Source organism: Falco biarmicus, chromosome 10 (genome assembly GCF_023638135.1).
Source record: "Falco biarmicus isolate bFalBia1 chromosome 10, bFalBia1.pri, whole genome shotgun sequence".
NCBI classification, from domain to species: Eukaryota; Metazoa; Chordata; class Aves; order Falconiformes; family Falconidae; genus Falco; species Falco biarmicus.
The window spans coordinates 31637307-31653102 of record NC_079297.1 but is presented as its reverse complement, the minus strand read 5'-3'; the positions used below and the strand labels follow the sequence as shown (position 1 = coordinate 31653102).

At 36.0% G+C, this 15796-nt stretch overlaps 1 protein-coding gene across 12 annotated transcripts in view; it reads left to right on the top strand.

Annotated features, from left to right (window-relative positions):
• Window positions 1–15796, top strand: part of SOX6 (SRY-box transcription factor 6) — a 375871-nt gene that overhangs the window by 336375 nt on the left and 23700 nt on the right. For all 12 annotated transcript variants that reach the window (XM_056354363.1, XM_056354364.1, XM_056354366.1 and 9 more), the window contains one exon: window positions 4379–4487. In XM_056354363.1, coding sequence (XP_056210338.1) covers window positions 4379–4487 — 109 coding nt within the window. The remainder of the gene's footprint in view (window positions 1–4378; window positions 4488–15796) is intronic.

Sequence of the window (15796 nt, the reverse complement as noted above, 5' to 3'; positions counted from 1 at the left end):
CACGGTACTACAGAAACAGTTTTGCCAAACTTGTCCAAGTATTCTCACATCCTTAAAGATGGTATAAATATCATTTATAGCAAGCCGTTTACTTCAGACTATATGGAATGCCTTCCTGCTCCCCTGATCTAAGTGTCCCAGTTTGCATTATGGCCTTTATTGCTTCTGTTTGATGGAGTGATCAGTAAAAATTTAATGACACTATAAAATAATAAAAATGTCATTAATTTACCACGGATCTTGGATGCAGTGGTTGTAAAGTTACATTAATAAACAGAATATTTTTTACAACAAAAAGCATTGTTACGTGGGAACATATAAATAACACACATAAATTTAAGAGCAATTTTACTGTTAGCACACACATTATTATGGAATAGCCAATAAGTGTATAAAACATAGTATATAAAATTTTATGAAAATATACTGTGCACATCAAAAATTCAGCTTTTATCTAAGTGCAGAGAAAAGCCATTATTGTGTGCTTACTGTTTCATTGCTGTTCTTTCACAAGATCACAATTTTATATTTGTTTCTAGTCATTTGAAGTTTGCAGCCTTTTCAGAGGTAAGGGCTACTGCTTCCTTTTCCTTTACTCCTCGCTTCACTAAATCACTCTTTTACCTTCCACACGTGAAGAAAGAATTAATACTTTCTGCCAGAACGTGACAGAAAAGTTGCTAATTTAATTCAAAACTAAAAATAATGCCAAAGGGGTTGAAAGGCTTGCTTGGCGACTCTGGAAAAAAGGGATAGCTATCTAACAGTCGATCTGTCATCACTGGGGCTGCTCCATCACTGACTGTGATAATATGTGAATATGATGGATGCCACAGCCTTGTGGCTCATAACATTTAACATTCATCAGCTCTCACTAACGGGGGCTTTATAATTTAAATATCTTTATTTAATATGCAACATCTACTTCATACATCATAATTTCAAAGCACTTAGAGAACCAACAGTCCTGCAAGACAGTTGAGCAGAGTTTAATTTTTTCAATAACTTTTACGTTTTCTCCATGTTTGTGACTGACAACACATAAATAAGTGCCTAATCATGTCATAGAATGGAAAATTAAGATTTGGCTGCTAAGAAGAATCTTTTTTCTCTTCTTTTTCTCAGTTTAAAGAAGTAATTATTTTTACTGCATGTTCAACATATAAAGAAGCACAAAGGATCTGAATTGTGCTGGGAAGCTCTTTCAGTTTTCTAGTGCAATCTCCAATTTTCTGTGTTGATCTAGTAATGAGAAAGGGTTGTCCGTGTTGTGTCCTAAACCTTTTTTCTGAAATATAATTTGGAAAACTTTATGTGACTGTACAGTATAAGGTCCATAGCCAGTACAAAAAATCAGTTGAAATTAGAGGCCCAAAGTGCTTTTTCACAGGTAACAAAACACCTCCACTGTCCACAGCAGTGCGCTCTATTGTAAAATAACCAAATTTTTCTATTAATGTAGGTTAGGGAAGTAGCAATATTTCCAGTAGTCAATGTACATGTGAGCAAACACAATCCATGTGTAGGTAACACGTTTGTTAGTGCAGCTATGTATAACCATTTACTTTTAATGAAGGTATGTCTTTTTTTGTTCATATAGGAATATTATGTACAAAATCAATCTTCCTCTCAGTCTTTGCTCATACTAGGAAAAAGGTATACTTTTAAAGGATTTTTAGCACAAGTAACTATTCTCTTTAGGATGAATTCAAGATGGGAGCAAAGACAAATCCCATAAAAAAGGATTGGACCCTAATGGAACAAGTTTTCTCTCCACTAATAGATTTTATATGAATTTATTGTATTCCATGGAACTGAAAAGGCATCTACTGGATAAAATAATTATTAGTATTGAGGAACATTTTTCTATTTGTTACGGTTCTCTGAATTTGTCTAAACCCAATGCAAATATTGAAAAAAAAAATTACAATCACTATGAACATCATTTTCAGTAAAAAAGCAAGTAAAGGAATTACTTTAAAAGGCATTTCAAAGACTTAAATATTGCTAGCCTAGTTACAGCTTTTTATGAATTAGAAGGAGGGGGTTAAGAAATAACTATAAATACATCTCCTTTGTTTGACAAGAGCAGGTATTCTTATGGTATAAGTGCTTTCATTTTACTGTTCATGAACCTTATCATGTAATTTTCCCTTCTCTCCTTCCATGTCAAAATATTGATATTCTTTCAGAAACTTTCTCTTTTTTTTTTTCTCCTTTTTTTTTTTTTTTTCAACAGAATATTTTCTGGTAAAATCAAAGAGAATGAATGACTAGAAATATATTCTAAATGTGCATATTGATATGTAGCAGAGTCTGTTGATTTTTATAGCAGAAAGGTATTTCTCTTTCTTCCGAAACACACTTCCAGGCTGTTCTTCCAAGAATACTGCAGGTGCTGTATTAACATCCTTAAGAAAAAGCTTTTAGCGCAAATATTTTGGAAGAGACAATATGTGTGCCAAAAGCTGTTTTCTTAGTACTGCTCTTTGTTTTTATTTCAATTGCAAATCAGCCCTTTGCAGTGGAACGCAGAATCCTTGACAAACATTTTTTTTATTCTGTCTACCAGTAAAACAAATCCGATCCTGATGATTCAGGTGAATTGTTACATTGCATAATATCTTTCAGTAAAATATTGGGCCTCTAGTATTGCAGTGCCTTTCTGCAGTCACATTTCATTTGAAATTCTTTTCTCATGAGTTCTTTTGTATATGTAAGCTCCTTAATCAACCACAGTTTTTGCAGAAGAAAATAAGATAACCAAATATAAAATGCGGAGTTTTTGTTGAACAATTGGAAGATTCTGAGGAACTTACAGAAATGCAGTTAGTACCTGGAATGCCTCAGCTGCATGTTGTGACAAATCCAGTGTCAGATTCTGCTTTCTTGTCTTCCTCTGCAAATTAACCAGAAAATAATTAAAAACAAATCCATGGCTGAAGGAATCAAAATAATTCCTCCATTGTTGGCCTGGTGGGGTTTTATTACTTATTTATTACAAGATAATTGAATTTATTATTTATTACAAGATAACTGAAAAATAATCACGTTGCAAAGCAGAAGTATTTGGAGGTGGAGCAAATGAGGAGTCAAGGCCATCAGATATGTTTTGTCCTTAAGAACGTTTCCAAGTTTCTAACCATCTTGCAGGAGAGAAACTTCTAAAGTTTTCTTCTTATGTCTAGTACGCACAGCACAGAACTAGGTCATTGAACAATAGACTGAACAGCAATCAGCACTCTACTTCTGCATAATGCATTAAGTATAACATGGAGAAACTGTTCGTAGGGCTGAAAGCTGGTATTGCATGTCTTTAAATTCAAGCTGACATGACATTTAATATTGTTTCATAGTAATGAACAACAAGGTTTCATTCATTCACAAGTACAACATAATGCCAAGTTTAGTCTGAAGAGGTAACAACAAGGCAAGAGGGAAAACATGCTATGTTCCTTCAAATGAGAACGCTGAATTAATGATAACCATTGAACACTTTGCTACTGATATGCAGTGCTACAGAGACTACTATTGTGAGACAATATTACACTGTCGTTTATAGTAGCCTTGTCCAGTAGTTGATTGAGGAACTGGCTTAACACAAAAAATACCTTTCAGTTTCCACTTTCTAGTTCCAGGTTTCCTACGGAGGTCTTCAGCTCTCAAACGCTTTTTGGTTGCTTTCTGGTTTTCTAGGAGTGTGCATGCTTTTCTCCTTTTTTTTTTTTATTTATTTTGTTTTGTTTTGTTTTAATCTCCTTAGGTTCCCTTTCCACCGAGATACAATTTAAATTCCTAGACAAAATAATAATATCAGTTCTGTCATCTATTATTCCTTCTTTCAAATACTTGTCTTTGAAATCTGCTTGCATAAAATTCAGACTTGTGTTTTCTCAGAGGTATGAATGCAAACTTGAATACCATAGTGGGGCAAAAAGTGCTTTTTCCACTAAATTAGGAGGATGTTTTATTACAAACTCTTCTTTCAGCTTCTGAATTTTCATGTCTCCCAAATGTTGATTGTCTTTTCCAGTTTAAGTTAGAAAATAAATGGAAAGGCAAAGTGAGCAGCATCAATCAACACTGTTTGCTGCCAAGAGTGTTTTGTATTTGCATGTACAGTCATTTATGCATTATGGCAGTGCAGATCAAAATAATCTCAAAGTTTCTGTATATATTTCACATTTTAAACTGATTTTCATAAATGCAAACATTCAAAATCTGTAAAAAAATGTCCCTGGGTTAAAATTGTAATTAAATGCACTTATTATTTGTTCTGATTGAGAAAATAATGCATGTATCAGTGCATAAACATATGCACAGGCATATAACGAGAGCTAACCTATGGACCATTAAGACTACTTCTGTTCTTTTCCAGGAAAGAACAAGGTTTGATAATTTAGGCCCACAGTTAACAGGGAAACCCAATGAAGATGGAAAACTGGGCCCTGGTGTCATCGATCTTACAAGGCCAGAAGATGCAGAAGGTGAGTTGCAATTTTGACTACGGGTTATTGACCACCGCATCACAGAATGGTATGGCTGAAATGCTGCCAGTGTCATAAATACTGTCCAGCTTACATCCCAGGGTAACGCCTGAATGATTTCTGTGTGGGTTTGAGAGATTGTAGTAAGTCCATAGAAAAGAGTGGATATACGAAAAGGACTGTAGCCCTCTAAGCCCTTCTGCAACACAACTGGGTTTCCCCCCCCCCCCCCAGAAGCTCTCAATTAAATGTTTACATTTATGCTATTATTACAAGTGTAAGAAACATTGAGAAAACTATCTCTGTAAGGCAATATATAATTTTTTTTCACCAGTTTTTAAGGATTTAGCAGTTTTGAAGTTAGAGCTCTGTAAGGAGTCTACCCATCAGTGCACTCACTAACTATTCAAGATATAGCAAGCACAATTTTATTGACAGGCAGCTGTCAAATGATAATGGGAAAATATTTCACATTTTCTATATGAAAATGCCTGATATAAACCTTCAGTGCATTTGTACTCATTTCAGTGAGAGTTCTCTGTATCAGGCATACAGTGTCAAGCCATAGGTTGAAATCAGTGTGCATCAAGATTGAGTTTAGCCTCTAGCAGGGTTACCATGTATGCTCTGGAAGCGGATGCCACCAGTATCCTCTCTACCCTATGATACATTAGAAGAGAACACGTAGATAGATAAGAACCCTACCAGTCATGGTAGTAAGATTAATGTACTATTCAGATAGAATATTATGCAACGTTTTGCCCCCTCAATTTACTTCTATTTGAGAACCATTTTGCTTTTTTTTAACCTGACAAGTTCTAGTTATGCCACTGTTCTTAAGAAAAGATTAAAATATCTCTTAATTTTCCCATTAATATCCAAACATCTGACAGGTTCAAAAAATTCGCTTGCTTCCTTTTTTTTTTTTTTTTTTTTTAAAAAAAAAAAAAAAAAAAAGGACAGGACCAATAAACTTGGTTTAACACATAGGGTTATTTTCAAATGATTCTTGAAATACTGTGACAGAATTTTTCTAACAAAAAGGCATTGATATTTTCTGTACAGAGAAATATTCCTATAAACACATTTTCTGTTCTGTCTCTCTGTGATCCAGAAATAAATGGTCCAGGTAAGGTCTCAAAAATTGTCCCTTCATTTTGAGTCTGACAACAGCACATGCAAATTTTATCTTTTATTTACTGCATAGGTAGTACAAGATAAGCCTGTGACAAAACATCTTAGAGCCCTGATTCTCCTTGCTCGCCAACCAACATACATTATCTTTAATCAGTCTCTAGGCAAATGAAAAAAGCTGAATTTAAAAGTATTTTGGGCAAGGACTTGTGTGCAATGGAGAAGCTGCAAGTTCAGTTCCAAGACATTCCTGTACTGACTCATCCATACAGAGGAATAGTTAACTCAAATTTAATTCAGCAAAATATTCCTACTTATTGGCTTAATATCATGATTAGCTTATAACTTGGAACTGACACATGTAGCAGGAGCGCACGCTGATATATTTTTTGCTCATTTATTTTTTTTGAAGTATTTTGACATAGTCAAGATTTCAGGTCTCCATAACAGTAAGATAAAATGTTGACTGAAGTTCATCAGCCATTTACTACAAATAATATTCAGAAGGAGACTAGCCCTCAATGAGACATTTCAGATTTTCCATATATATATATACACATTTTTTAATAGTTCCTTACAAAACCAATATTTTCCAGATTTTCTTTTTTGGGTAGCTATCATTTATGAGTGTAATTTCTTCATCGTGTATTGGCTATGATTAGCCGCTGTTGTATTGTCTTTAGACAGAAAAATAATGAACAGAAGTTAGGTAAAAAATAACTTTCAGACAGGTGTTTTGCAATGATTTTTTTTCTAGATGAAAGGACTTAGGAGATACATGGACTTTCAAGAGTACTTATTGACTAATCAGTTATTTATGAACTGCTTTGTAAAGGAATTTCCAACCTACAGCAACTTCTCATATTTCCATATGTTGAAGGGTATTTTTTTCCTCAGTTGGGATAAAAAGTTGCAACAGAATACTTACAGATACACAATTACTGGTTCATATGACATCAAGTCCCTGATGACTTTCTTGGTTTAGCTCATTTCTTTCTGTTCATCCTTTCTCTTTCTAGTGTCCTTAATTTAGTATCTTGATACACCTCGTGGTACTGACAGCCCCCCCTGTTACTGGATAGCACAGAATGAAGCTTTGAAATGTGTAACCCAAGCTTCAGTGATGTGTGCCAGTTTAAGGACAGTGTACATGTCTTTCTAGAGCTAGTGGAGCAGTTTGAGGCACAGTGTGTTGCCACATGAGAAATCTGAGTTCATGAATGGATTCAGATTTCCAGACTTTGCTTAGCAGCCAAGAGATGTCTCTGGAAAAAAGGTGCTGGATGAATACCTCTGCTGATCTGAAAAAAAATGTTGGCAGGAGTTCAAAACTGAGCTGCTTATTTGTCCTTTGAGTTGTAGACAAGGTGAATTTAGATATTAGCTGGATACAAATTAAAATACATTCAAAATATCACCCAAGTTTTGCCCCTTGTCTTTGGCAAGCTAGCTAAGACATGACACTTCTAGCATGGCATCATTTTGAGTGGAGGTCCATTGAAAACTGTGCTTCTGAAATAGCAGTTAAACTGTGGCCTCTGATGTAATGTCGATGCTACAGACTGTTCTTCAGGGATATTAATGCTTCTAATTGTCATACTATTACAGATCTTTCTAGGTTTGCCATGTCACAAAGTTTTTATATGTGTTGCTATTATTTTGTGCTTCTGTACATGTCTTTTTCAGGACTGGGTTACTAAGAAACTTGTTGACTTATTCTTTAGAATCATAGAATTGTTTAGGTTGGAAAAAAGCCTGAAGATCATCAAGGTCAACCATTAACCTAACACTGCCAAGTCCACTACTAAACCACGTCCCTAAGCGCCTTGTCTACATGTCTTTTAAATACCTCTAGGGATGGTGACTCAACAACTTCCCTGGTCAGCCTGTTTCAATGCCTGACATTCCGATGCTTTAGGTGATATCCTAATATCCAAACAAAACTTCCCCCAACACAACTTGAGGCCGTTCCCTCTTGTCCTATCGATTGCTGCTTGTTTAGAGGAGGCTGACATCCACCTTGCTACAATCTCCTTTCAGGTAGCTGTAGAGAGTGATCAGGTCTTCCCGAGCCTCCTTTTCTCCAGGCTAAACACCCCTAGTTCCCTCAGCTGCTCCTCATAGGACTTGTTTTCTAGACCCTTCACCAGCTTTGTTGCTCTTTGGCCTCCTCTTAAGAAGAGAGTCTTGTTGCATTTTAGTGTGTTGCCAAGGTCACAATCATAACCAAATGTCAAAGGTTCCTAATAGCCATAGCAATTTTCTTCAAAGACTTAGTGTGTTTCACACCTTCCTTTCTGTTTTGTCATTGTTACTTACTTTGAATATTTTTTTAGATACCATTTGAGTGCACGTTGCTGTAGACATCTCTAGATAATATTTATGTGTTTTGTTGTGTGCTTTTACACAAATAATGCAGTCATATAGAAAATAAAGATTTCTGAAGTAATGTAATGGTGGTCAGCTTTTTACCCTCATCTTTCATCAGAAATACATCCATATCTCTGAGGTCCAAGTGCAGTCGTGACAGAGTGAGTGTGTGGCTGTTAGATCTGTCAGATGGTTTTACTTCCATCACCAGAATTTTAGAATTTCAGAGTTATTTGCAAAAGGTATATTGACTATTTGTAGCGGGCTTTTAGGTGGGGAGGGGGGAGAGTAGTGTAACACATTTATTCCTGAGCCAAGAACTCCAAATTTAGTCCCACTACTGGCCGTAAATGGGGGAAGTGCAGTTCGGGCTTGATCCCCCAACTGATCTAGACCAAGGGGACTATGGAAGTGCAGTTCCACTCCCTGCCTAGTGCCCACCTGTGTTTGCACAGGAAGCTAAAGTGTGCGGAGACATTGGACATGTCTGTCTCATCCCAACAGGCAGCTGATACAGAACAAATCTGGTAAGCACCCCTGGTTCCCATAGCTTTGACACACTTTAAGGTTCAAGTAATTTGTTATAAGAAATATCAGCAGACTTCTGTGTTCTATGGAATGCCTTTGTAATAGTATCTAGCAATGTTTTTTCTCTATTCCTATATCTTTTCTATAACATATGGCAGTGATCTGAGTTTGACAGGACCAGAGTCATGTTTTCCTTTAATTTTAGGAGTGCTTGTGGTACTGGCTCATTGATCAGAAGCCGAAGCTACATGTATTATTTTTTTTTGAATCATGAATTATAAGACAAGTCTTGAAATTCTTTAAATTTAACTCTATGCAATTACAAGATAAATATGCAAGGATACTGTAGGATGACTTTTAAGACTTAACTTGTTGTCCCTGTCCAGTGCCCCTTAAAAAAGAAACGTTTTTTAAGATTAATGGTAACAAGGTGCACTTTCAGAGATGACCTGGCTTATGAAGTCGTATTTGAAGTTTGTGTTACTCATAATGACCTAACTGTCATCTGAAAGGAGGCCTGAAAATCATCAGCAAGAGTTTTATATTATATATATGATATAAACCTCTCTATTACTTCCTTAGCTACCAGCAGGACTGGGCTAACTATATTAAAAAACATGCTCAGATTGTATTCAAAACATTGCCACTGACTGTGACACCATTGATGAATAATCCATAGCTATTAGACTTATATCATTACCTGGAAATTCCAGTTGTCATGTTAAAATTTATAATACATTTGTAGCTAGCAAAATTCAAAAACATGATTTGGAGCCTCATACATGTTCGGTGACTGGAATGCAAATTTATAAACAACAGCCAGTTATATAACTAAACAAGGTTTTTTTATTTTTTTTTCTCCAAACCTCATCATTTTAAAGGAAACCTCATTCTTTATGTAGGCAGTTTCACAATTTTGAACATTTGCAATTGTCACTACTGAAACACAGCTAACTGGCATGGACACACCAAGACAGCTTTGAATCTAGCTATAGCTGAAACCCCTTTCTGAAAATGACTGACATACGTCAGCTGACCAAATTGTGGAGAATAGTCAGGAGCCATAGGTGACCCTGTTTAAATTCCAGGTGAGGGAACCTAAAATATTTAGTTCTTATTTATCTGATGATATTGGATGTTCTAAATATGTTTTTCTGGTTCACGTTCTAAAAAAAGATATTCCTTTCACAGATGCTCATTTTTGGTGATAGTGCTGCTTCTTTTGAATAGTATAATGTGCTCTGTGTTTATGGTTCTTGTGCTTGTATAATGTGCTTTATGTTTATGGATCCTTCTGTTTTAGTGGTTGTGGTCAAATGCTTTGGAAATGTCTAGGAAGTATGTTAAGATTTTGTTTTGTAGTAGATAGAAATCTGCAGAATAGACTTAATGTTCCTGTTGACAATTACTGGTTTTACCTTAATTCAGGTTGCAGTGTGGTTTCCTTCAGCAGTCACAGTCAGGGATTCAAATTCCACCAAGACCTGATCTTCATTCCTGCCAAAGAATTGGATCTGTTAAAATACAGTTTGCTTGATTTGATCCTGGGCTCAGGGCAAAACCATCTGAATGTTATTGTTTTGCCACTGCCTCACTGTGTGATTTTGTAAGAGAGAAATGACTTCTTTGTGTCCTCTTTTCCCAAGTGAAAAATCAGATGCATTGTGAAGCTAAATTCATTTTTATAAAGCAAGAAACAGATGAAAATGCTGTATTAGTACTTAACATTGAGTTCCATGTTCATTCATGTTGACATATTAGAATCAGGGGCTTGTGAATTAAATATTTGGCCTCACTTTGCCATTTTGGGACAGCACATACAAAGCCCTTTTCTTCTGAGTCCTGTTTTGATGTTTTAATTTGTTCTATTTCTTATGTGGTGGTTTTCTTGATTCTGTAAACTACGTGTTTAGCACTTGCTGATTCTTCCTTTGACTACTAATCTACCAGTGTGTGTTAAGCACGGACCATAGTTCTGAGGATAGGTACATGCCTGCTGGTTTGGATAAAAACAGTTTTAAATAACGTGGTGGGATCTCTCTGTCCACTTCATCTGTATCTATGTATTTATTTATCCTTCCATTAAACTGTTACTTTTCAAAGTCTTTCAAAGGATAACCTTTGCTATGAAATCTGGATGTTGACTCGGTCATTAAAAGGTATCTTGGAGTCCTCAGAGTGGGATTGGTGCCAGCCAGTCTTCTCTAAATTCATTGACTTAGTGCCTGTGTTCTCCCTTACACTGCCTGCTGTCTCTTATTTTAATTTTTATGTTCCTTGGTTTAAAGATTGTGGTTTTCTATATAACAAGTCACTGAGAATATATAGCTTTAAGCCTTATCTGTTTGATCATGGTATCTTCAACCATGCTTCAAGTAGGCTGACTGCAAGCAAGTTGGGGACTGCAAGCTGTGTAACCATTGGTAGTAGGCTGGTTCCAGCAGTAAGCCCTAGCTTCATCTTATTAAATATAGTTCAGATATACACAGTTTTTGGTCTGAAGCTGATTTTGGACCTGAACCCAAGCTTGAAGGAGCACAAGGTCACCTTTGCTTTTAAACGAACATATTTCTATTCAGCAGTAAGCTTAAGAACCCAGTTCTGCAGCACTGCAGATGGTAGATTTGCTGACCAATGTACAAAGTCAATGAATTGCTCAATATGCGCAGCAGTTAACTGCAGCCTGTCTATTTATGTCCATAACATTAGCACTTCCCATTAATACCTGACCTGGGCTAGCTACATTGTGAGGCATATTTTAGTACAATGAGAGATTCTACCTGCCCAAAAGCAAGGAAAATTGAATGGCAAAGAAAGAAGTAGTAATAGGCATCATCACAGATTTAACCAATTGCCAGAACATGGTGAACGATAAGTGGTTGCAATGGCAGCAGCAGCAGTACATGTGGAATAATGAGGAGAAGAATGAGCTGACTGGGGAAAGACAGGGAGGCTTTGCAATGTAGAAGGTAGTTTCTTGGACGTGTGCAGAGAAACATGAGGAAAAGGAGCTACAAAGGGAGCACAAGTCCGGTATCTAAGAGTGAGGAAAAACTGCCACCTTGTCCAGCTCCAAATTTCTGTCCAGCTGTAGAAGTTCATTTTCTCTTTCCCTGGTGATAGAGCAGACATCATGACAAGTGCCTGGGTTTTGCAAAAAAACCCAGATCAGTGCTTTCGTAAAGGAGCACCTCTACCATATACTCAAAGCCTCAACATTCTCATATATGCCCAATAGTAAATAATTCCTTACACAGAAGGGTGACACAATTCCTTCTTAACTCAAAAAAAAGGTTGAATTTCAGCAGCTGAAAAGGTAGGTGAAAGGGAACCATATATTTGCAGCAGATCAATCTTGGCAGGCTGCCAACACAATCCAAACCTGAGGTAACTTGTTTAACACCCTCCTATGCAAAGGTGTAAACAGCAGGTAGTACATGCATGACAAAGCATCACCTACTTTTGTGACAGTGCTTCATAAATACTGGAGGAAAGAATGCCTCTCCATGCCAGTATTTGTCGCACATAAATATTTGTAATAGTTGCTATGGCAGTTGAGAGGGGAAAGATGAAAATCAGAAAACAGTGAAAGCTGTCTGAAAACAAAGAAGTGTTTCCAGAGAGAATGCAGTAAGTTCAAGTACTGGAATTTTTATTCCCCTGAATTCTTGTTACAGATCTTCGATTAAAAAAAATCCCATAAGTGTATCTTTATGATTTAAAGATAAAGTAACTTATCGTCTTGGTTAATTAGAACAGATGCTAAAAGGTAGCTTTCATTAATTGTGGTTGCCATTTTTAACACGCATGAATCTATTTGATTGTGCCTGATACTTGAGTGATATGCTTACATTTTTCAGAATAACTCATAACAGATTAGGAATCTGGGATAGAGTACTCGGGCACAGTATTTCAGTTGTGTTGGATGAGATTCAGCGCCTCAGCCCTGGAGTAACTCAATGTCTGCAAATGGGATAGGAATAAGTTGTTCTGTCTTTCAGAACGATCCCATCACTTCTCTGATGGCAACCACTTCATGAATCTTATTGTTGCCAGCACCCTCATAACATTTTACAGAAAGAACTCCCACTTTGAATGCTGAAAGATCTGAGCTGGGGTATGTGGACTGATCTTCCCATGGCATTGAAACTTGTTCTTCTCAAGACACTAATATTAAATATATAGTGTGCTTCTCACTCTCCGAATAATAAATCTGAATGTCCTCCACAAGTGTTACCTTTTGGTTTTCAACTGTCAGGTATTTTTTTCCTACTGCTAAATATGAGGTTTTCTTGTTTGCTGTTTCCACACTACAGTAAATGATTCTTCTAGAATAGTACCTTTATTTAAAAAAATTCTAGTTAGAATTTCTGATGCTGTACAACCAACCACTGTTACAATGCCCCGAGTTTTACATAGGGGTGCCTATTAGCACAGTTATGGTTAAGGGCTTGTCACAATTTCCATTATATAGTAAAACATTATTTTCAGGAATTTAGGACAAGGCTGTAAAAAGTAACTGTGGGCTGCATTTTTTACACAGAAAATCCTTGCCCATGAGAAAATTATTGTCACAAATACTGAAAGCATCCGTCAGTTTGTGTAGCTATTTTTAAGTGGAGTGAGTGAAAAATTAAACATAGTAGTTCAGTGGTTTAAAACATTTTTTCACACTCATGTACAGCCACCACTGATGTAAAACACCCCATGGTCTTGATTCTTAGCTCTGCACATATTTTTGCATTGCTCCAATATCACAAAAAGAGCTTGAAGCTGCCTAAAATAGCGTAAAATTTCCAGGCACGACTGAATTTTCAGCTGATGGAGAAAGCCACCATTGTATCATACTGCATGGAGGATGGAGGAACCTTGTCTTTCTTCCTTACCTCCTTGAGCACAGGGAGTGGAGCAGAAATATGAATACATCAAGGAAAAAAAAATCATTTATTCTGGCTAAGCACAAGCAATTGATACAGATTCAGACAAGTCCTCTTCTTTGTACAGCTGTCTATTTTTCTAAGTCTATGCTGCACACCATTTTCTCCTTCAGTAGCCTTAGTATTTCAGCAATTTAAAAATGTTTAAGAGCATCTGCCTTTCTTCCATATAGCTATGCCAAATATCTAAGCAAGCATTTAGTGCAGAACTTAGTAGCAAGGGGATAGTATTTTCTTAATTTGTATTTGATATAATTTCATGGAATCGGGTGGTCCAAAATATGTATGCAGTGGGCAGTACATCTTCATAGCTTCTTCAAATATTAAATGCTTATTTTGTCAATTTGGCAGGGGTAGTTTCACAGGCAGAGCAGTATTTAAAACAAAGAGTAATTTGTAAATTTTCACATAAGCCCCTATTTCTTGGAAAATCCCCCATTTTTTATCCAAACTAGGTAAATGTGGCAACATATTTGGACGTGCCGTTGCCTTGTTTGTAAACACATCTTCCTGGCTTCACTCACAAATCCCAAATGCACAGGTGCAGCACATTTGAAAAATTAGCCTTAAGAGTTTTTCCTAACATTTATTATTACTTGTCAACTTAACAGCTCCTGTTATCATGCTGCTTTTGCTTCTCTCCCTTCATGATGTATTATTTACTAATTATATTATTATTTATTACAATAACAGCACCCCATGTGAAAGGCAAGAAGATATGGCCTATGCATATCCTAGCCCTAGGTCCTGGCCATATAATTACTGATATGATATGACAAGTAAGAACAGCAAACATTCAATAGAAGGAATTAGTTATATTGATATGAAGAATGATGTTGCATATGCTAGAAGGTGACAAATTCAATTGCAAATTGAACTTAGGAAATGGGCCACTAAAGCAATGATTCCAACACACATCAAAACTTTTTGCAAAGTATCCTGTATTTCATTAATAACATAATTTGAGGGAGGTGGTTTTGTAAATCTCCCATTAAACATAGTTTCCTTTTATAAACCACATTGTACTTAAACTTTTAAAATTCATTGGTTTTGCTACATAGGAGCAAGCAAAGGTGTTCATTAACAGTGTTCAGCTACAGCTTGAACAATGCAGCCATCAAATATGAAGTCAGGCTGCCTTTTTTCTGTGTGGTGAATTCTTGTCTGTCATTTTTCCGTCTTAAAACAAAAGAAAGCATTGACTGAAATATGAATGGATCATATCCTATGGCCCTTGTTCAGGCAGGATTTAAATAAACACAAGCTGTTAGGGATGACTGAAGACTGCAGAATCAATCCCTGTGTTTTAAATCAGTATCATGTTTTCTGGATGTTCTAGGTGACACTGTCATGTCAGGAGAAATTTTTAACTATGGGAGTAACAGCTCCACCGACTATAAAACTGTTACTCTTATGGAAACATTTCTATGTTAAATAGATTAGTTCAGTCCTCTTTGTATTGTTTTTACTTTGAATATGATTAATAATTGCTTAGCTATTAGAGCAACAGTTTTTATTAAAAAAACAAACAAAACCAAAATAAATTTGCAGTATCAATAGATCTTGTCAGATACCTAACAATTATTAGTAATATTTCTCTTGGGCTGCGATTTTTTGTATCAATAATATCAATGTCAGAATGGGGTTGTTAGCATTTAATTAATTATCTGTGAACAATCTTGAAATCTGCTAGTGGCACATGATTGAAAAATCTTATGACACCTTACATACCTCCCAAAATTTATAGCAGAGGCTATTTCTTCACCCCAGGTTTTATCTAGATGTTTCACAGATCTTCACAGAATAACTTCTCATACTCTTATGTTGTTACAGCACAAGTGGCCACTGAGGGCTTAAGTCAGGCCTTATGCAGTAATTAACTCAGTTAATATTTCATGTAATTTAAAAGACTATTGTATTTTTTTAGCTGTACTCCACACCAAATTTCTATAAGGGTTAATTTTGCCATAAAATGTGGTCAACAAATCTAAACTGTTTGTGTAAGCCATCAAGAAAGTAGTTGCACTTAGCAGTTTTAATTCATTTAAATAATGTAAATTTGGGCATGGCTGGCTGTGGATCGGAGATGTGCTAACAGTTTATTTAGAAAGATTGTTTCAGTATTTAATATGACCAAACTAACAGTTCAGCTTTAAACACTGCTGAGTGAACTGCTACCACTGATAGAGCTGAGAACAGTTGCTTTGATTTCACTATTTGTTTTAGCTCTGGCCTTTCAAATGGGGAAAGTCATACATGCAGATTGTGAGGATCACTGTGAAAACTGGCGCTGTGTTTTAATTGAGATTAAGAATTTTGCTTGCATATGTAAAACAAATA